General features: G+C 44.1%; 1 protein-coding gene across 12 annotated transcripts in view; it reads left to right on the top strand.

Moving 5' to 3' along the window:
• Nucleotides 1-21,848, top strand: part of LOC120900326 (collagen alpha-1(XVIII) chain) — a 240,935-nt gene that overhangs the window by 189,890 nt on the left and 29,197 nt on the right. For 9 of the 12 annotated variants that reach the window (XM_040307180.1, XM_040307214.1, XM_040307207.1 and 6 more), the window contains 13 exons: nucleotides 803-1,036; nucleotides 1,195-1,209; nucleotides 2,280-2,441; nucleotides 2,512-2,703; nucleotides 2,992-3,021; nucleotides 5,891-6,055; nucleotides 7,791-8,198; nucleotides 9,577-9,690; nucleotides 9,807-9,875; nucleotides 15,141-15,390; nucleotides 15,642-15,719; nucleotides 17,809-17,948; nucleotides 20,297-20,389. In XM_040307180.1, coding sequence (XP_040163114.1) covers nucleotides 803-1,036; nucleotides 1,195-1,209; nucleotides 2,280-2,441; nucleotides 2,512-2,703; nucleotides 2,992-3,021; nucleotides 5,891-6,055; nucleotides 7,791-8,198; nucleotides 9,577-9,690; nucleotides 9,807-9,875; nucleotides 15,141-15,390; nucleotides 15,642-15,719; nucleotides 17,809-17,948; nucleotides 20,297-20,389 — 1,950 coding nt within the window. The remainder of the gene's footprint in view (nucleotides 1-802; nucleotides 1,037-1,194; nucleotides 1,210-2,279; nucleotides 2,442-2,511; nucleotides 2,704-2,991; nucleotides 3,022-5,890; nucleotides 6,056-7,790; nucleotides 8,199-9,576; nucleotides 9,691-9,806; nucleotides 9,876-15,140; nucleotides 15,391-15,641; nucleotides 15,720-17,808; nucleotides 17,949-20,296; nucleotides 20,390-21,848) is intronic. The other 3 variants (XM_040307198.1, XM_040307222.1, XM_040307252.1) reach the window with 3 other exon arrangements.

Here is a 21,848-nt window from a genome sequence, read left to right as displayed (position 1 = left end):
TCATTAGCAGCAGCCACCTCCCGCTCCGATGGGGAGCGCTAGCAAACGTCGAGCAATGAGGATCAAACGGCAAACCAATCAGCCGAAAATGATGAACTAATCAGCATAAATTAGGCGGAACTTGCCTTAGGCGGCCGCTGAAACCTCCCGGGGTCCGTCGCTGCTTCCGGAAAATCGAACTCCGAACCGAAATTGTTCAATACACTTACACACAAACAACAAAACATTGCAGTAATATCTTCGTTTCGATGGCTTTCCGGCCGGGTGGAATCATTCATCCTTCATCCTTCATACTTTTTTTTCCTGGCCAAAAGCAATTATCGAACGGATTTCATTTCGGCCTGTCCTTCTCACTGCACTAATTCGCGAAGCAGGCTTTTTCGCTTTCATCAACCTTCCCAACCCTCACCCGCGGACGGTGGGTGAAAAACTTCCAACCTTTGCGGAACGATTAATATCATCGGAGGCTCCTAATTACGCTAATCCCACCGCTCATCGGTCCAATCGAGCGTAACTGTTTCGACTGAGCTTTTTCTCTTTCCTGCTTGTACGGGGGACGTCGGGGCTTATCAAACGAAACAATTCAATGCGTTTTTTTCTATCCTCTATTTCGTTTTCTTCTTAAACTGCTTTGATTAAAATCAGTGTGCCATTTATCCTTGCTGCCGTTTGCCGTCTGCCTACACAAACAAGTGCCGGATTTTGATTGAGAAAATTAAATACCCTACATGTCGATTTTTCCTGCCACCGTCATTGTATCTCGTTTTAATGCTCAACTATTTTCTCTCTTTTCTCTTTACAGCAAAGTGGTGACGACGATGGATTCAATGAACCACCGATGATATCGCCACCACCGCCCGAGTACGGCTACCGGTTGAAGGGTGACAAGGGAGAACGGGGCACCAAGGGGGAGAGCATACGGGGGCCACCGGGCCCACCGGGGCCGCAGGGACCGCCGGGTCCACCGGGACCGCCGGGTGTAGCGGGCCCGAAGGGAGGCGGCGCATTCGATGGTGATGGTTCTGGCGATGAGCTGGTAAGATACCGTTTTCGGGCTAACTGGATTTGTTTAGCCAATTTAAATGGAACTTGTTGGACTGTTCACTAATCGCATGCATTGCTCAACTGTTGTCGCTTTTCATTTACCATGCTAACATGAATTATGCCGCGTATACTACGTTTGTATGTGTACAGAAACGATTATCACAGGTAAGGTTTCATTGGGGGTTTTAACGCGTAAAAATAATTGCCAGCGGATGAAAAAGCTTTAAGGCTGTCACTGCTCTTTCTCTGATACGATGAGATTAACTCCCCTTTAGTTGATTTGTAAAATTTTCAACAGTAACAGTTTAAAAGTAGGAACAATTAAAAAATGCCTATGCATAACAATCCCTAAATTACTATTGTTTCGATGTTGTTATAGTATTTCAAACGTAACTTTTGCTGTAACCTATCATTTATCATAACATTTTAATGGTTTCAATGAAATACTCTTACCATTCTAATGTAATTCTAAGAAATGGCGTAATTTATAACCATGATAATTTGATTAACATTCTGTTTGCCAATCAACACCTTTGAAAGCATTCACGTCAGGTATTAGGCGCCTCCATCACCAATACAATTACTTCATTGCTATTTGCACGTATCGTATTCAATCCAGTCCGTGTTAGGAAAGTGAAAAGTTTAGCTGAGTGCTTTGAAGTGTAAGATGTTTTTGTATGAAAACAATATTCAATAATCGACTTATATGTATGATTTTTTTCTACCACCTGAGATGATTACGGCTGAATTACTTTACCCTCTTTCTCTATCTCTCTTTAATAAATCGTTGAATCATTAACAAGTCCAGCCAACTTAAGAGTTATTTTAATTTCCTCTCGAGCTTGTATAACATTCTTTTTCATCGGTATATAACCGTTAATACTAAGAAGCCTATCTACTAACAAGCTGTTATAATCTTAATTACCGGTGGAGTCGCCTGGTGTTTCACGTTATTTTGCTGGGCAATTATTTGATAACAATATGAAGCTGGGATTGAAGGAAAAGAAATATCTAAATGAAGATTATTTACAGTTTAATGTCATTCAAATGCATCTAACTACTTCTAGATATGTCACCTAAACTGTTGATGATTATCAAGCTATTATCCATTTAAGCCAACTTCTCACAAAAGCCATATTAAAGCTTTTACATCGAAATGGATGTGTTTCCACCCAACGTACGTGTCACTTATAAAGCATTTCTTTACTTTACACTCTTCTCCCTTCTCACATCAGCTCTACGACACACTGCCAAACAGAAAGCACGGAGGGCAATGCTTTTGTAACGCATCCCTCATCATCGAGGAGCTGAAAATGGACAGCAAACTGCGCGAGTATCTTCGCGGCCCGCAGGGCATGCCCGGCAAGGAGGGCAAGACGGGTTCTCCCGGTCTGACGGTAAGCACCCCATTCATCATCATTCTTCTCGTTGTTTTTTAACGCGCTGCCTATTTTTCCTTCTCAACAGGGCGTCACTGGTCCGCAAGGCGAACGTGGTGCTTCCGGCCCGAAGGGCGACAAGGGAGACCGCGGTGACCAGGGCGCGGCCGGACCGGAGGGCCTCCACGGAAGCAAGGGGGAACCGGGGCTGGATGGGGCACCCGGTGTACAGGGCCCACCCGGCCCACCGGGACCTCCGGGGCTTCCCGAGAACTATGATGTAAGTAATCAACGGCGTACCGCCGCACAAACTAACCTGCGCTTGTAACTTGTGCCTGTGCTTTGTGTGCGTGTGGTGCCCGTGCACCACACACACAAAGTACACTATTAATAAACCGCTAACCTAGCCGCTAATCCAGCAGCATCTTGCCTTACAGCCCCATCACTAACGCACGAGTTATTTCTATCTCTTTCTCTATCCGTTCTCTGTATCTCTCTGTCTCATGTCTCTGTCTCATAACCATAACCGTTTTTTTATCCAAACTTTAACCAACCGATTTTTTTCTAGACTAATTGGAATCCGTCGCGGATGTTCAAGGTATAACACGAGTTAAAGGAGGGAAACATGGTGTGGGCTTTGTGGGAACGGGGTGTAGTGTATGTGTGCCATTCTTTTCCATTATGTTTTTATTTTCCATCCATCCATCCGTATTGTTTTCCCAACACGCCCTCCCTGGGTGTGCGTGTGTTTATTGTGGTAAACCCGGTTTAAATCTCCGGGTATAATTAAATTTACTCTCCGTATCGCCGAGAATAACCCAACCGGCGACACGGTATGTGCGTGTGTGTCTGTGTGTCGTCCGCCCGGAAAGTTTTCCAACCTGAACCGAGAAGAAACAACAAAGGACTCGATTGTCTCCAGTGCACTGTGACAAGCGGACTAATTCCCGGCCCAAAGAAAGAAAAGCGGGGGCTCCCGTGCTCGGAAACCGGAAGACTAACTTTCCCATCCGAAAGCGGGACCGGACCACCACCGGGTTGAATCTCGATAAACTTTTACCCTTTTGGCCGGTTGCAAAATTTGCGACTGAATGGAAACTTTCACCACCACACCGCTGTGTGTGTGTGTGTGTGGGTAGAGTGAATGCATCGGATGCTTCTTATTGCTCGATAAAATTTAATTTGTGGTAAAAGGACCATAATGCGGGCACTTAAAATGGTGTGCGCAGGCGACGGGTATGCTGTTGCTCAGGGGGAAAGTGTTCCGTGTTCAAAATGCTGCTAGTTTTCGATGTAATTAAAAAAACAAAGCCCGGTGTGATCGGGCAAAAGGAACTTTCACCGGTGCATCAAACAATTTACAGCAGTGCGCTTAACAGGACTTATTGCTAATCGGCGAGGCGTACCACGTCATCTCTAGTACCGCTGGAAACCGCCAAACGTAACGAAACTGAAATATGAGCAAAGAAGAATCTCTTCAAAAACTGGAACCGCGAAATTGGTTGCCACTGAGCTGACTGAAAACAGAGAAAAAGAACCGCGAACATGACAAATCTAGCTTTATTCAATTTGCACCTTGTTTTTGTTTATACAACTCGCCTGCCGTTGTTTGCAAGCGGGAGTTCCCCGTCCCATTTGACAACCTTCAGGGCACAAAAGTCACCACTGCAAACTGAGGTGCAAGATGTGTTGTGTAATCCAAAAGAGCCGTAGCAAAAGACAAACGTTAGCGCACAAATCCTCTTCAGAGCCGCAGAGCCGGTCGGTCGTCTTCGTACAGTGCAATCAAAACGTTCCGGCGTGTGTGAGTGTGTGCATTTGTGACATGTAACTGGTGGCACCGCTCTACATGATCCTTCACGTTGTTCTCTTGCACCCCTACCGATAAAATATTATTTATGAAACGAACACAGATATATATATATATAATGCCGGTGGTGTGAAGCTGGTGAATTGTGTGCAGTCGGACCAAATGGCATTTTGCTCTGGGATACGTGGTGCGTGGCTACGGCGTCACAGTAAGCGCAGACACTGCGGGCCGATATTGCTGTTGTTCCGGCGCACTGTCGCACCTGACGGTAGCTGCACGGTGTAGTGGAAAACCATTTATTGTTCCAAGCAAAAGAAATGGAAGTGGAAAAGAAGTTCGTACGTGTTTCTTTCATTGCTACGAGGGATTATCTTCGATTTTTTACCATCGATTTCGTCGTGCACATTGTGGTGATTGCAGTTGAATCGCCCTGCTCGAGGCGAAGACCTTTTTGTTTAAAGTGTTACCAGTTAACGTGCTGTATTCTGTTTTTATTAGTGATAGTATAAGATTTATTTCTTTTAAAATTATACAGTATGTGGACAAGTTTTTGCAAGTTTCAACCCATTTGTTTGAATGTTATAATGCACTCTCAAAATAAAACGGATTAAAAATGTGCTTAAAATGCTATTCAACTACAACGCCAAAGCACATGTTGCAACAAAAGCATTACAAAATGGTCAAATAATCAAAGATCAAAATCTATATCTCACAATAGTTACATTCACATAAAATCGACAAAAAATTGCCACAAATCTACAGTTTAAAACGTTTACTTGAACCTGCAAGACCTTTTCCAACTGCAAGAACAATCAACAAATTATAAAGACACGGAAACGATAGAAAGGAACTTTTCCGGGCTCTTATTTTTTTGTCTCACCTCAATCGCGACGAAAAGGGCATTCGCTTAACCTTTCCAAATTGAATCGTTTAAGGCACGCGAAAACCACTTCCTAAATCCTGCGCACTCCAATTCCACAAACTCCGGGTGCGGAAACAAAACGAGATAGAAACGTGACAGTGTGCAAATGACGACCGTCGTGAAAGAGGAAACTTTGTTCCAGTGCGTTTTTTTGTTTTTTTTTGCCGTACCATTTCGTTTTGTTTCATATTTCATTGTTATCCGTCGCGGGGTTTGCAACGCGTTGCAAACAAGATGAATCCGTTTTCCTTCGCGTTTTACGGGCACCACCCTGGCACCAAGAGGAACATTTCACTTCCACGGTAGTGCCATAACAACGTGTAGAAAAGTTTTACCTTCATTTAGGTGTTTGTCAACTGTGGAAACCTTTGCTGGTTGAAAGTGTGTGTGTGTTTTTAGTTGTTTCAATTCCTATTCCCTTTTGTTTTACTACGAAACCAAGTGGAGTGGAGAAATCCATTCAAAAAACTCGATTTTCTTGTACTTGTGTTTTTGTTTTTCTTTAACAATGTCAGTAAAAACTTCATCTCGGAATCGCATGAACTGAAAAAAAAACCAAGCAACGACAAAAAAAATACAATACTCAACACACAGCCAAGTTTTCTGTCAATAGTTCGCGCTGATTCTAACCGGTACGCAAATGTTTTTCTCTCTCTTTCTCTTTGCTCTTTCTGCTCTTACGGTTCTGTCCCATTCCCATTTCCCATTTCCCCATTTGATCCTCGCCAACTGCAGGAATCCATGCTGGGCGCACCGATCCAGGGAATGCGCGGTGGATCTCCCGGGCTGAAGGGTGAACCGGGCGAGAAGGGCGAGATCGGATTCCCGGGCGAAAAGGGCGAACACGGTACCAAAGGTGACCGGGGTGATCCGGGTCTGACAGGTGCCAAAGGTGAAAGGGTATGGTATAAAGAGTGGCATTTTCGAGTAGCGGGGCATAATGCCCACCAAAATCTCACAAAAAGCTGCATTGTTTTGTCCAAGCTAGTTTTTAACCTCTTCCGTTTCGCTTGGTAGACTTTGGAGAGCCTTTTTTTCGCACCTTTTCTTTATCAAAACATTTTATTTCTGCTTGATTAAAAGATTGATTTCATTTGTCTCCTGCTGTGTTTGTTAGTGGTGATTAGTGCTGATGAATATTGATTCTTTTTGCTGCGTCCTCCACATGATTGTGTTGTACTGTTTTATATACACCCCTTTTATATTCACCTTGTTTTCAGGTTTTCCATCTTATTCCCTTGCTATTTCCTTAGCGAATCCCTCTGAAATACTCAGCTCGTGTGGCATAATGCTACATTTGCTTAGCGTTCATCTTTCAGTTTGGTTTTGCCCTTCTAAGCCGGAAATGTGAGGCAAAGCAATGTTTTTCTTGCTCTTTCACTGTATTTCACACTAAAATGTCACGGGAGGAACTTAATTCTTTCCCTTGAGACACGTGCTAAAACATTGGACACAGGAGCTACTGAACAATTTGAAAAGGAAATTCCCCCCTTAGTACAACACGACTTTTTGCAGCAAAGAAACAACGGAAAGTGTAAGAAAAACAGAAACCAAAAACACATGCGACAGGCAAACGCAAAACGCAAGAGAAAAAGTTTTGTCTCGCCAAATGTTGTTGTGTTGTTGTTTTGCGATATTTTAACGACGTGCCCTCTCTCTCTCTTTCGGTGCGTTACGTGTGCGCGGTTGCCGTCCGCCTCGAAGGAATTGTAAAGCATTCGTTGTGTCCGTGGTATTGTACGCTGCGATTTAGCATTTGCAAGTGCGAGCGGGGTTTTTTTTTTTGTTGAAGAGAAGGATAAAAACAAGTTGCCAACATTTTCCGACCCGTCTAAATCCCGTTCCGTAGTAATCTCAAGGGATTGTCGGTAGCTTGTTTCATTGCGGTTTTTTGTTTATTTCTTTACCGGTGTTTTATAAAAAGGTTTTTGTACGATGTCCTCTTTTTGTATCAGATTTGTTCTTAGTTGTATGTATTTAAAGTAAGTGCATGTTGTGTAAATCAATTTCCATGTTTAATTATAAAACCTTCGATGTAATTTGAGTGGGTTGGTGTGCATAAAATAGTTTTACACACTTCATTGCTGTCAATTTAATTGTATTTCGATAATCCGTCTCATAAAAGCATGTCTTACGATTGGTTTTTAATAAAACTTTTATGTGGAATCTATACAACACAAAATAAATGTAACACTGATCCACGAAAAACACTATAAGCAACCATCCTTTATATTGTTTTTCAAAATTTGTTCTCAGTATCTCTCATATTTTTGATTGTGTTCAAATCCATTTCTCCAAATCCATTCAAAAATGTTGTAAAAACAGTCAAAAGTATATGTGTGCAACTATGACAAAAGGATCGGTAAACCCTGTATCAAACCTAACATCCTGTAGATCAAACTACAAATAAATTTAAAAAAAATACAACCTTTTAATGTCTTAAAATAATAACTTACGACTTTATAAACCCTTTCTAGACACGCTTTTGTGAGACTCATTTTTCTTTACATTTAGCTTTACACTAACAAATTACTCACACAACTACTAATACACTCCACAAATCCCTTCAACTATGTGTAAATTAATGAATCACGCTCTTTTCTCTCCTTCCACGCGCGCACACACATCCATACAGGGTCATCAAGGGGCGCACGGACAAACGGGGCCGAAAGGACCGCCCGGCATACCGGGCATACCGGGACTCCCCGGGCAGACGGGCGCCTCCGGACCGAAGGGTGAGAAGGGTAACACGGGCGAATCGGGCCCACCCGGTCCACCGGGACCGCCCGGCATGGTCATGCACACCGAGGGTGGCCGAAACGGAACGACCGATCAGTGTCAGTGTCAGCCGGGGCCACCCGGGCCACCGGGCGCACGCGGTCCATCCGGATACGATGGTGCGCCCGGACTTCCGGGCGAAACCGGACTTCCGGGCCATCCGGGTCTGCCGGGCGACAAGGGCGAACGGGGACTGCCCGGGCCGAAGGGCGAGAAGGGGCCGGAGTTTATCATCAACGAGAACGCAGCATTCAACTCGTCGCGGGTAAGTTACCATTTCACACTTGACACTTCCCCCCACCCTCCACTGCATCGTGCATCACATTGCTAAACCGGAGCCGGTTTGGGAGGAAGTTTACGGCGAGCATCGCGACGTTACTGGAAGAGAACCGGTAAATCACATCACACCGACCGGCTCCGGTTGCAAACTTTATTGGACAATTTATGTGACATCGTTCACATTCCCACCGACTAGTGGGGTTATAGCAGCTGAGTCGGTGCACAAGGTGCATGAAATCTGGAAGCATTGCAACTGCCCTGCAGCGTCCCGGAAGAACTGCAGACACACTCGAACAAAAAAAACTCAACAACCGTCCAAGCAAAACGAGTCGCACAGACGCATGCAATGATGAAGAATAGCAACAAAAAAAAAACGGGTAACAAACCTACTCACCCAGCTCAGTATTCAACTGTTCTCCAGCCGTAAAATGCGAAAGAAGACATGCAGCTGCTTCGCTGAACAGAGCAGAACAGTTCACTGCCATAGAGAGAAAAAAAAAACGCACCAAATGATGTTACACTTCTGCTGCACTGAACTTCTCTTCTCCCGCAGCGTCCATCTTCTTTTTTTTCATCTCCTCATATGCATTTCCCCCTTTTTTGTTCCTCCTTTTTTGTCACGAGGCTAATGTAAAGCGTGACAGCACCGGACGGGGGGGGCGAAGTGCACGAAGCGCACCGTTTGCTGTTGCAGTTTGTACTTTATTAGCTTCCTAACATTGTTCTGCCCTCCTTCCTTCCAGGGCGCTGGGGGGCATAGGGGTGAGCGTGTTCAGTCGCCTTCGTAATGCATACATTCAGGCGCAGATGGAGCACAAGAGCAACAACAAAAAAAAGGCACGCCTGGTGCGCGCTTCCGGCGGTGCACAATATGCAACATTCTTCACCGTAGACACACACACTTTTCATCCTTTTATAGCATTTCATAACATTCTCTTCTCGGAATGGGAATGGGTTTTCATTTCCAAGAGAATGAAGAGCGGAACTCAAGTACACGTGACACCATGTGCGAGGAGAGGTGCAGCATCAAAACGAGCTGAAAAAATGTTTAGCTGAACAAAGGTGAATTACATCCGTGTGCATTCGTCCGTAAAGAGTGATGTGTGTGTGCGTGTGTCCAACAGAATGCACTTAATTGAATTCGAGTGGAAAAGTGTGAACTGCGGATTCAGGATAAGCGTTTTTTTTTTTTTTTTTGTTCACTCAGTACAGCTTATTATCTGATGATTGAAATTCTTGCACGATTGCTCTCCTTTTCCCCACTCTTGAATCTTGTGACACGCTTCACCTGTAATAGATCATCGGGTATGTAAATGTAAACTTTCTTTTTTGTTTCCATTGCTCGGTTCCCCTTTTTTCGATAGGCTAACAAAGGAGAGAAAGGCGAGCGTGGACAGCGTGGACGCCGGGGGAAGACGGGTCCACCGGGACCGATTGGGCCCCCCGGCAAGCCTGGCGGTATGGGTGAAACGTGGCCGGTAAGTAGAATTTATAGCGAAACTTGCAAAGCTCGGCAATGGTGGCAAGCTGGGCTGGTAATCAATTTTAATTATTATCTTTTTCGAAAATCCCACTTTCCCACAATAATCCACAGGGACGACCGGGACCAAAGGGAGACCAGGGACCGAAAGGTGAAAAAGGCGACAGTATGGCGATGCGGGGCGTAAGTATTGTAGTGTATTGTGATTTTAAACAGCTCTCCTTGGGGTCACACACGAAGTGCTCTCTGCGCCAATGCTACTCCTGACTGTTTTGCAGCTTGTGTTGCAGGTTCATGATAAAAGAAACAGATATAAGGAAAAAGATAAATGTAACATACTTTTTCCCACTCAGGATGGAAAAATGAAAGCTAATTTTATCATGAAATTATAACAAAACACTGTAAGGCGTACAAAACCCGAGGGAAAATATTCCAAAAATATTTAATATTATCCCTTTTTGCAACTGGTCGTCGTAACAATTCCTCTAGATCATTCAATCCAATGTTTGCTGGACTTCTGACACGTTCAGGGATGAGCAACATATAAATGGAACAGCAAATATTGACTGTAGTCTACTTTTCACATCGAAAAGTGTACATTTACTTTCAAAACGCCTGAAAGTATGCAATTAGGCTAACAAAATTTGCTTATTTTGGTGTAGACGTCGAAAATGCGTCTACAAGTACCTCATATGTTCCATTATTTAGAATCTGTTCGGTCGATCTTGTCGTTTACTCGTACGACTGAAAAACATGCCTGCCATGGTTTCATGCACCAAATGGATTGTGCCCCCATGCATACGACTGACTATCCTGCTTTGCGTAAGTCAACAAGTCACTGAAAGCCAAAGAAGAAGAGAATATGTTAACTCTATGCTACTATTACAACAAACGTTGGTGATTGGTATTCGCCCAGAGAACACTTACAAACTAAAACAAAAAAAAAACAAATCGTTGGAATATGTTGAACAATATTGTTCAGCTTGAAAGACTTATATAAGTAGTTTCGATTGTACTTAAGAAGCTTATCAAAAGCTTGGTAGAAAAATAATCGTTACTGCAAGCGACATTAAAGCGACAAACTTCATCGCGCTCTTGTGCTACACGCAGAAATGGCTTGTTGCCATGAAACGTGCACACACACCTGCAGTTATTATTAGACCTGTCTGGAATTGTAACTTTTCGTTTGAGCTCTGAACTCTGGGAAGCTCTTGGCGGGATAGCGAGTACTTCATACACACACACATACATTCAACCAGAGCCAGTAAGAAGCCTGACAAAGAACGAACTATCCGCATGCCTTGAAAAGATTTCATCGACAATGTATCGAAAAGGCATCTCGAGAGCACTTTCCGCCGCTTGCAAATTCTGTGAAACCATTATCAAGGCTTACAGCAGTGTGCTGGCTGTATGCTGTGTGCGTGTGGGCAAACTTAAGCCTCTTTGAAGAAAAATTGTACTCCGTGTTGTACTGTATGTGCGCGAGAATTAGTTTCACTTTTCTAAAAAAATTCCTACACTCTCCCACACACACTCACACAAACAAACACACATCCACGCAAACTGTATCAAGTGCAATCCTGCAGAGAATCTCAACGAATGAAAACTTTACCCCCGTCGAGTGAAGCGTACTTAATTAATCATGGCTTTCTGCAAGCTCACCATTGGCGGAGACGACGGTGCTGGTGGTGGTGCTGCTGGTACAAATTTTAAAGCGAAAGTTTATCGCTTTTGTCCCGCCGACATGACGACCACCGCCCCATTTCTCCATTATTCCACATTACATCCTTCTCGGGGCCACGTCCACGCGACGACACTGACAGCTCCGTAATGGATGGATTCCACTGGCTGATTTTTCTTCGCTCACTTCATTATCCACTGGGGCAGGATGGTGTGTACAGTGTTGTGCCGGAACGAGCGCGAAAGTAATAGGAGTGTCTTGTGTTTAAAGGAAAAAATCGTTCCACCAACGGGCCTCGAAAGGTTGTATCAGCGGAAACGATGTAATCTTACATGCTGCTAGACATTATAGAGCAAAGACAAAAAAGTGCAGGTCAATCAATGGTGTCTCACTTTTCCTTTCCTTCCCCCAAAAAACACACTTTTCTTGCCCTACCAGCTGCAAAACTTTCGCTCAACACCGTTTCGGACCTACGGACAGGGCGTCCCACAAATCAACCCGAACCGTTGCTGGTGGAACGCGAAAAATCACCGCACCCCTTGCACACCTGCACACTACTACTACTACCGCCACATGCTGGGGCCCACACGGTTCGCGGCTGCAAAAGCAAGTGGACATGCGCTGCAAAATCAGTGTGAAAAACTTCCACCCTCCAACCAGCCCACCACCTAGCAGGGGCAAATGTTTCGGGGCGATAATTTTTCCTCCCATCGGACAATCTTTACCACCCTTGGACTTGGTGTACGTACGCTCTGGGCAGAGTGCTTTAGCTGTGCTTAGCTTGGAACAGAGACGCAAGCAAGCGTACCAGGGCCAGCCACACAGGCTAGCCCGTCCAGGCAAAGTGACTACATTCCTGAAATCGCTACCCTGCCAGGGTTTCTAGGTCATAAATTTTCCCTCCTTAAATGCCAGTCGGCTACGTTTCAGCTGGGAAGAGCTGAATGCCAGCGTAACACTCCCCGGGTGGGGAGCGAAGAGCCAGGGACGATCGGTACACCACCGACGATGCATTATCCTTGCTTCGCGATGGCGACGATTATTTGAATCGCGTTTCTTTGGTGTCCGCGCACGCCGGAGGTTGGTGCAAAGTTTTGTGTTTCACTGATTTGCCTTTGCCGCGCGTTGTGCACGTGCACTGGTGTGCTGGTCGGTGGAAAGTTTTCTCCTAAATGTTCCATTTTCTGTTGCCTCCTTCCCTGCCTCTGCTTCTGAAAAGTTCACCCGCAGCCCCCGACTGTGGTTCGTTGAAGGTGAAATGAAAACACTACAAATTTAGTAGAAGGTTGAGTTGCTCTGCTTCGGTGTGTTTTTGTTGTTATTGTTTTTTTTAGGGCAAGTTTTTATGACAAGATAGAAATCTGCTATTCATCTGCCCCTCGCTCTACCTCTCTCTCTCTCTCTCCCTTAGGCGTGTTCTATTTAGCATTAAATTATACTTGCCCGTTGACTAGCGACCGATAGTGAGAGGATGATCTATCCCTATCGTTCTCGCCAATTTTACTTGCAAAGTTTCTTCAAATTCGGTCTCACGCCAAAGCTGTGGCTGATTAGTGGTAGATTTTGTGGAATGAAGGATTTCATTCACCGGAAGGCATGCTCTATTCAATACTGCAGCCACTTTAAAATGGGAACAGCGGGACAAAATTAGACGTGTAGTTTTTCATCTAATTTTTTATGTTTCTTTCAATGGGTATTGTTAATAATTATTAACGTCCGATTTGCGCAGAAGGTGTTGTTCCCTGTAATTGCCGGCAGATGGCGTCACGGTAAAAGCTTAGTGTGGACAACGTCCAACACTGATAGGGCCAAGTATTCCCGAAGGCTTACGATCGGGTTACGAGAGAGAATAAAGTTCACTCTTTCGTCTTAGCCCGACACAAGTGACGGATTTTTTGGCTTCTCTAAATAAAACTCTAACTCGACGACAGCTTAAAACGCTTGTTTTTATTAATAATAATTTTCTGCGGGCGAAAGAAAGAGTGTTGTTGATAGCGTCTCAACAGGTATAATATTCTAGTCGTGTTTGCAACGTATGTGTATACTTGTCCAACCACTTAGAGGACTTGGAACTTTATGAGGTGATACATATAGTAAAGTTATACGCTTTCAAGAAGTCCATGTAAGATAACTGAAACAAGCTGCCATTTTTCAAAGTTAAAGAAACATCACGCAATAACCGATTTCAGACAGAAAAAAGGGTTTCACGATTGGCGATTATAAAACGCATTGTTATTTGTACAAAATTCAATACGGAACATAACTGTCAAAAGGATACAACCCGAATGATGAATATTGTTCCATTGTTGACAAGCTGAAACTCCAGCTTCCTGGCTTAAAATATAGAAGGGGCCATTATTGGAGTTTACTACTAGTCTAATGTCTTTGATCACAAAATATTGAATCTAGGAATGATAAGTTATTACAAACATTTCACTAGACTTCCGGTAATGATTTTTTTCATAACACACCATTAAATTAAAAATAAAACAAGATAAATCCTCCTTGAGGAGTGTAACTAAAAGTATTTCATAACTAATTTCTTTTCAAACTCCATTATTGATGAAAGCAGTGTGACTCAATCAAAGGCAGCCCATTTTATGTGCGTTCCAAACGTACCAAATTGCATTGCCAGTACCACTCACCAGACTCTCTAAACATCAAGAGGGGTATTGTCACTCGAACTACCCTTGCAGTCGATGTCATCTTTCATGCATCGCTTACGTTCCAAAGTTTTCGCCTCACCAAACTTCCAAAGTCTCGTGCTTGCTCGTTGGCTCCGTTCGAGCACGAAAAGTGTTTATCAACGTAACGATGCTCGTCACACCCCGAACAACACCCTCCGAGCTGGCGCCTATCTACCATCTTGCAAGCTCTGTGCAGCCGCCAAAGCAAACCTTACCAAGAAGAAGTTAATGTACCGCCATAAATAATGCATCACATAAAATTGGGAATGCTCATTTGCCCAGGTTTTTGCTGGCAACACTGGCTGTTGCCGTTGTCTGCATCCAGTTTGCCAGTGTGTAAAGTTATAGGCTCCAACCTTCAGGTGGGTGGGTAGGCTGGAGGAGTGGCTGATGCTTACTTTCAGTAGTGTGGCAAGACATTTCAGCAGCTCTCACACTCCACCGGAATGACGCAAAAGCTCACGGGAATTGCTTGGCGCATTCCGTGTTTCCACACCACAGCTGCACCGGCACTCAGAGTCAAGTCGAGGTCTGTTGTGCAGAATTAACGAAGCAAATCTCTGTCCCCAGTCAACCTTGCCAGTTCCTCACAACCTTGTCAAGCTAGTGTCCCCCCTTTCCGAAGGGAGCACACGCTCTCAAGATGCTTCCACTTGCATCGGCGGTACGAACCGTGCAGCCTAACCTCAACCTTCTATTGCAATTCTCTCCCTGTCCATGTGTGCTACGAGGTCACCAAACAAAACGATGCAAGAAAGTGTAGAACAAGGTGAAGTTGGTACTACTGCTTCATTTGTAGTTGACAACCGTTCCCCTCGGCGACCTAGACACACTATACCTACGGTGTGGCGGTGGGAAACGTAGCTGGGGAAAGTAACACAAGTGGAATGAATAAACAATGTCAAACTTTTCCGCGGGTGTGCCCTTGTGTGAAATGTGGAACCGAGCAGTGGATCTGACTGACAGATGTGGAGGCGCCGAGCCAGGACTAATGTGTGTGTGTGACGCCATGTGTTGGAAAGGATTAACAACTTTCTAATTCTCACTTGCCTTCTGCCCTCTCACCCTCCCTCTGGACAGCTCAAAGGCGATAAAGGCGAACGTGGCATGAATGGACGCGATGGACTGCCGGGCCCACCGGGTCTGCCCGCTGCCTCCGGTGACGGTGGCGTACAGTACATCCCCATGCCCGGCCCGCCGGGACCACCGGGACCGCCCGGACAGCCCGGCCCGCCCGGGCTGTCCATCGTCGGCGAGAAGGGTGAGCCCGGGATGGATTCGCGCAGTCCCTTCTACAGTGATTCGCAGCATGGATTTTACGGTCGTCCAGGTAAGTTTGCTGATGAACACCTTTCACTCTATAAACACACACACACACACACACCACAGAAACGGTTACGCTATTGAGGTCCTTTAACTAGTCAAAAAGTTTTACACAAACACATCAACATTTGACGGACACCATAATTAAGCACCCTGTGGAACACTCACGTGCACGCGCACGGTCTTCCATTCAACACACAAAATCTCTTGTCTCTCATAACCACACACCACCTCTCTCCTTACGCCCGCCACACTCAGGAGGTCGGTCCAGTTTGGACGAGCTGAAGGCACTGCGAGAGCTCAAACACCACAAGGACTACGAAGACAGCACGCTCGGTAACAAAAAGCAAAGAAAAAGCAAATTGATTTGTTCCACCCACTTCCACACTCCCTTTTTTGTTTGGTGTTTCCTCTCTCTGGTTTTGGTTTGTCACTTCCTTTTGGTGTGATAGGTATTGGGGGGCTTCCTTCTGTATTTTCTTCTTTCCTTCTATTTTTATGACACACACCCACTTGCACTCACACAACACAATAACAATCGCTTCGTTCAGCGATAAATGATGATCTTTTTCTCGGTGTTTGCTTTTCATCTTCATCTCTCATCTCGATATCGTATTTCACGCCCGGCGATGCACCCACGTTTCTTATTGTCACGCGTTTGTTTGCGTGCTTTGTTATCGTCTCATAATGACGCGGTAGCGATTGATACAACTTTTTTACAGGAGCGGTTACAGTGAAGCAATCAATGTTCAGTGTTCAATGTTCGACAGGTTCTGCAGTTAAAACAGAAATATTAAACATTGCGCCCGTTTTAAATGAGGCCGATTATGATTGAACGGTATTTGTGCGCTTCCATCTAAGTATCAACCGATTGTTTAGCCATTTTGCGTTTGGTAAAAATGGTAAAACAACGCTTTGTTTTTCATCGAAACATACGCCGAACATTTACAAAGCAAATCATTTACTGAAAATATCCACTGAAAATATCGCTTTACCTTACTTCGTTACATTGAGTGATTTTTGGAATTGGAGTCAAAATCCATTTTTAGTAGCGTCGTTGCTGATATTAAGACGCTGACGATTAAGATATCGGAGAGCTTTATCGCTTTCTGTTTCTTTGTATTGGAACTTGATTTGTACCTAAAGAAGCGCTGGCGAACGTGTAAAGTAATACCAGTAATGACTTTGCCTATTCAATGTGAGGTTTTACCGTAGGTAGATGTAGGATTTTCGTGAGAATTTTGACGCTTTTACAATGTGTATCTTCTTTCTTTTACGGATAATTTGTTGCTAAATTTTAGAAAGAATTGTATCCAAAAAAGTACTTTTTGAGCTCGTCTACTCTTCATTTTGAGCCTTATGGTTGAAATTAGCATGATTTGTAAAATCCGTAGCTGTATAATTTGTTTTGAGGATGAAAATTGTACCTTTTTTAACCTGTAAATTGTGAGTTAAAATATATAAGTGGAGATAAACAGGTATTAATGCCACATTATTAACAGTAATTATGTGCTTTCTCATGCCTAACTATTCTACTAGAAGTCAAATCAATCATTCATAGATGGCCAAGCCGAGGTATTATATATAATTACAAAGATATAAGTCAATAACATCTTGACTTTTTCCCTACATGTCTGTATATACACAGTTTTCCAAGGTTTTTCTTCCAGAAAATATTTAGATACCTCCTATAGTTTGTATTAACCTCCGTATGTAAGGTTTATTTCAATTAACATTAAGCTCTTAGGGATTTATGCAATTCAACCAGATTATCTAATATTCCACGCATTGCATTAGAAATTTCACGACCAAAAGCCTTTTCATGCGTCTCATGAAACAGGTCTCAAACTAGGACGTTATATTACCCTTGACACAATAATTCTCTTTTATCAGTTTTGATTTTACTGTGCAATAAACTTATTTCCACCCCTTCGACTTTCAACCTTCCCACTCCAAGACGGCTGCATTATCGTAATGGATTTCCATGCACCTGCAAATACAGCTCGTACCGTTGTGAAACGTTAATCCATTCCATTTGCTTTCCACTACTGTAACTCAAGGTTTTACGGGCGCACCAGTGATTTTGCCCTCGCCTTCACATTATATCCAAATCGCATCACGCGACGACGAATCACACGAATTGAGGTTTTATGTTGCACATTTGCCGCTCTGTAACCCAGCGCTCCTGTAATTCCGCTTCCTTTGCCTGTCAACAAAAGCTACCATCACACAGACACACATTCATCTTTTGCTTTTCCCTCAGCGCCGATGCGTTTCGGTAGTAGCACTTGCAGGAAGAATTATCCTTTCCACTTACCGTAATCAATCTCTAATGCGATGTGTGCGTCGTTTTGCTCTCCCTCTCTCTCTCTCTCTCTCTCTTCTTGTTTTTCCAACGGTGCAAACCAACAAACTATTCTTACAGGACCGCCGGGACCGCCAGGACCGCCGGGACCGGCCGGACGACCGCTGCACGACAGTGACGAGATACCGAACAGCTACGGGGCCAACGTACGCATCGTGCCCGGCGCAGTTACTTTCCAGAATGCAGAAACGATGTCAAAGGTAAGGGTTGTGCGATCAAAACACACACACACACACACTTATACTCAGCTACAACACACAAAGAAAGAATTGCAAAGAACTCGATGGACCCATTCGTTGGCGGCAGCAGCCCTCATCTACCCCGGGTGGCGGAGGATTGTAGCAACGGATCATCAATTATTTATGCCCATCAGAGACGACGCAACCCCACCAACCCCCGTTTGCTCGCCCGTTCAATAAGCATCATCATGTCAAATCATTTGGAAGATGCGATCTGCAACCATCATCCTTTCTAGGGGAGAAAAATTCCACCCTTTTTGTCATGCATTTCAAAGCGAAAGAAGGCGAAAAGAAATCAATTCCCCCGAAAGGAAAATGCGAAATGCAGCAGCGCGCGCTCGTTCCCTTGCCTGATGCTCTAAATCTCGGTCGGTACGCAAATAGAGCTGATGAGCTGCCATCATCATCATCATCATCGTCGTCGTCGTCAACATCAACAATGTCATTTCGCTCGTTTCACTCGCGAACACACACACACACGGCTGGTGGGACGGACGGTTACATATCACGCGTACAGCTTACGCTCGAAGGCAACCCAGCAGCGATATCATCACCCCTTAGTCAAATGACGTGACCAACGACGTACTCGTTCGCGCTACCACACTACCCTGCCATCTCACCCCGGTTTATCGCTTTATCGCTGAAGGATGCTAATCTCGACCCTCCTGCTAGTAGACGAGTGGTCTGTTTGCACTTGTCCGCACAAGCATCACAAACGATGGCGATGGTGCTGGTGCCAGCCAGGTCCTGTTCAATTGGCAACTTGGCAAGCGGACTTGAAATGTGCCACGTTTTATAGTGGTTATCAAACGTCAAGACCCAGCAAAGGACTCGTACTCGAGAATGACCGGATGGAGTTGCGTTGTGTATTTTAGGTCAAACGAGATGACTGCTGAGCACTATTAGCGGATTCTTGGTTGGAATGAATCTCGTGGCAAATGGATTTAACTTCTTCTTGATGTGCGAAACATCAAATATAATCTAGTTCCTATATTATGAAAGGTTAATTTTATGTTTCACATTATGAAAAACAATCACCGCTGCTCGCTGTAACTCCCGATAGAGCTGCTCCTTACAAAAAGCCTTCATTAGACCTAAAGACCCTTGTCGGAAACTTATTAAAAATTAATTTTAACTATTCAACGACCTTTCACAACAACAAAATCGATCCTAATTTAAATACCATCACGAAAAAAAACCGACCCAAGATGCACTGTGTGTGCGCGCATGCTGCACGACATTCAATCGATTTCTTCTAGCCGACGGTGCAAAATCAACTCTTCGACAGCCCTTTTCTTTATTCATTCTTCATCCAAGGCCACCGGGCTATAAGTAAGTGAAAGAAGCGCTGAAATTTATTCACCCTCATTTTGACCCCTTACTGACTTAAACGAGGACATTACGAAAGGTCAGTTCCTGGCAGTGGTCTAGACTAAATTTGTTACCCTTTACCACGCACTGCATAGCCATGCACCGACCGAAACCTTGTGCCCGTTTTTTTGTTTCGTTCATCATTTCGATTTTTGTTCCTTCTGTCGTGTACGAAAAGACATAAAAATGTTTGAACTTGTTTTTTTTTATCATTCTCCATCCCTGTACGTTACATTTTCTCATGATAACCTTCCAAAAAACTAACCCCACCATGTTAGGATAAACCTACGACCTAAACGCATTGTTTGCCACACAGACAATACACGCAACGACCTAACCAGCTAGGATTGGTTCGTTTCACTACGTGGGAAAATGAGCAGCTGGTAGGCCCCAGTCCCAGGCCCAGTTCCAGGCAGTTGCAACCGAGCGTCGAAAAAGGACCCCGAAATAAATAAGACCTTATCATGAATAATAAACGCTAAGACACACCGTCGCCGCCGCCATAGTAGAAAGGTCGGTGGTACCATTTGCTCGGCCCGCTGCATCTGACGGCCACCATTGTACCGTTGTGTTGCTGCTCCATTGAGGGTATCCCGCACGTAAGAGTTGCTGCTCCGACCCTAACCGACACGGTAGAGTGTGCAAGCCGCGGAAAGTGCGGCATGAAGCGACAGCAAAAGATGATACAGAAAATCTCTCCTGCATCATACTTAATTCTAGGTTATCCACGTCGTTATTGCCAACTACGGTCCCGGTCTACGACTTGAAGGAAAAAGTTTCGGCACTGAGTTCGAGTTTGGGCTTTCATTTTTTTTTTTTTGCTCTCTCCAGCATTATACTCTTCGGAGCAGTAAAAGAACACACTAACATCCACACCAGCATCCACACTCTAGACGGAGCCTCTCATACTCATTTGCCTTCCAATTTATTTCACACAGATGTCTTCCACGACTCCCGTCGGTACGCTCGCTTACATAATTGACGAGGAAGCACTTCTGGTACGAGTGAACAAGGGCTGGCAGTACATTGCAGTAAGTATACGATTTCCATTTTCTGTTCTTTTTGGCTGTACGCTGCCCCTACAATCCTGTGTATGTGAGCAAAATTCCAACAATTCCAGCACTGCTTCCATCACTCAACGCCAAATAATGTGTACTTTGTCCCGGTACCGGCACTACTTCCCCATTGTATCGGCTGTTGCGTCTTCTTAACAAACCCCGAAATCAATTGTCCTTTCGCGCCGGTCTCTCACCAACCAGCCAACCAACCAAGGGCTGATCGTAATTCCATGTCTTACGAGCCTCATCCTAATGACCGAATCCAGCACACACACACACACTCTGCTCTTGTGCTCAACGCAGAAAAGCGTCTTCTGTCGCTCGATTTTGTCACAGGGAGATACTATCGTGCTGTTGCAACTCTTTCTTTCCTCTCCACGTGGACCACTGTTGTAAGTACACGTGTGTGTTATGTGGTACAAATTACACTGATTATACGGCCACTGTCCATTGAAGGAGGATGCGGAGACCATGTATGCTCCATAATCGACGAATGGGGATGGATTGTCGTTGGATGATGCATTTGAAGAACGGTTTACGGTTGCCATAATCTGCTAATGCTTTAGGAAGCGTGCGCAGAAAAGGAATACAACTGAAATAAGCTTTTCGGGCACTATCTTCACCCTGCTGTGAGTGTTTAAAAGGGGTTTACAGTTGGGATAGGGATTTTACCGGAAAATATTAAAGGTTATTTTCTACGATTTTACACCAAAAACGATTACATAAATTTCATGGTTTTAGAGATATATAAAGAAAATCACACGTCAAGCAAGCCTAAGATGTTTTTGCTTAAATATTTTTCCTTATCTGGTAAATTAACTATAAATCGACGTGGACTTCATACAGGGTTGAGTGGGATTTTAATGTTTCTTCGTTTAATTTCAATTCATTTAATTCTGCCGAAACACTTTGTCAACGATTTTTGTCTTATTTTCTTAATAACTTTTCCTGTAGTTGGTTTATAAAATTAATTTATAAAATTATTCATTACAACAACTAAGTAACAACTAAGTATTGAAAATAGCATACCCCAGCAGAAGAACGCTGCTGGAACATCATTGTGTTCCGTTTTAAAGTTGTCATATTGTCTAAACAAATAAAGATAAATTGTATGGTAATGAGCACCCATCGATCGATACAATTAATACACGTGCCCAATAAACTCCCACGATGTAGAATTGACCACTCTCTCAATACACAATGTAATACTAAAAAGGATCTTTTTTTTTTTGTTGCTAACTCTGGTTGTGGTAAAAAAAAACTGTATTTTCCTCTTTTTCTCCCTAACGTTCTCACCGATGGCACTGGCTAGCCTCAAAATCAACCACATCAATGCACGCTGCCTCTATAATGAGCTGCACCTGTCAATCGGACACTCAGAACCATGCTGTGAGTGTTTAATTGATAAACCCCGTTTCGCATATCCGCTTTC

Source organism: Anopheles arabiensis, chromosome 2, assembly GCF_016920715.1.
Source record: "Anopheles arabiensis isolate DONGOLA chromosome 2, AaraD3, whole genome shotgun sequence".
NCBI classification, from domain to species: domain Eukaryota; kingdom Metazoa; phylum Arthropoda; class Insecta; order Diptera; family Culicidae; genus Anopheles; species Anopheles arabiensis.
This window is presented reverse-complemented; position numbering and strand designations above follow the sequence as displayed.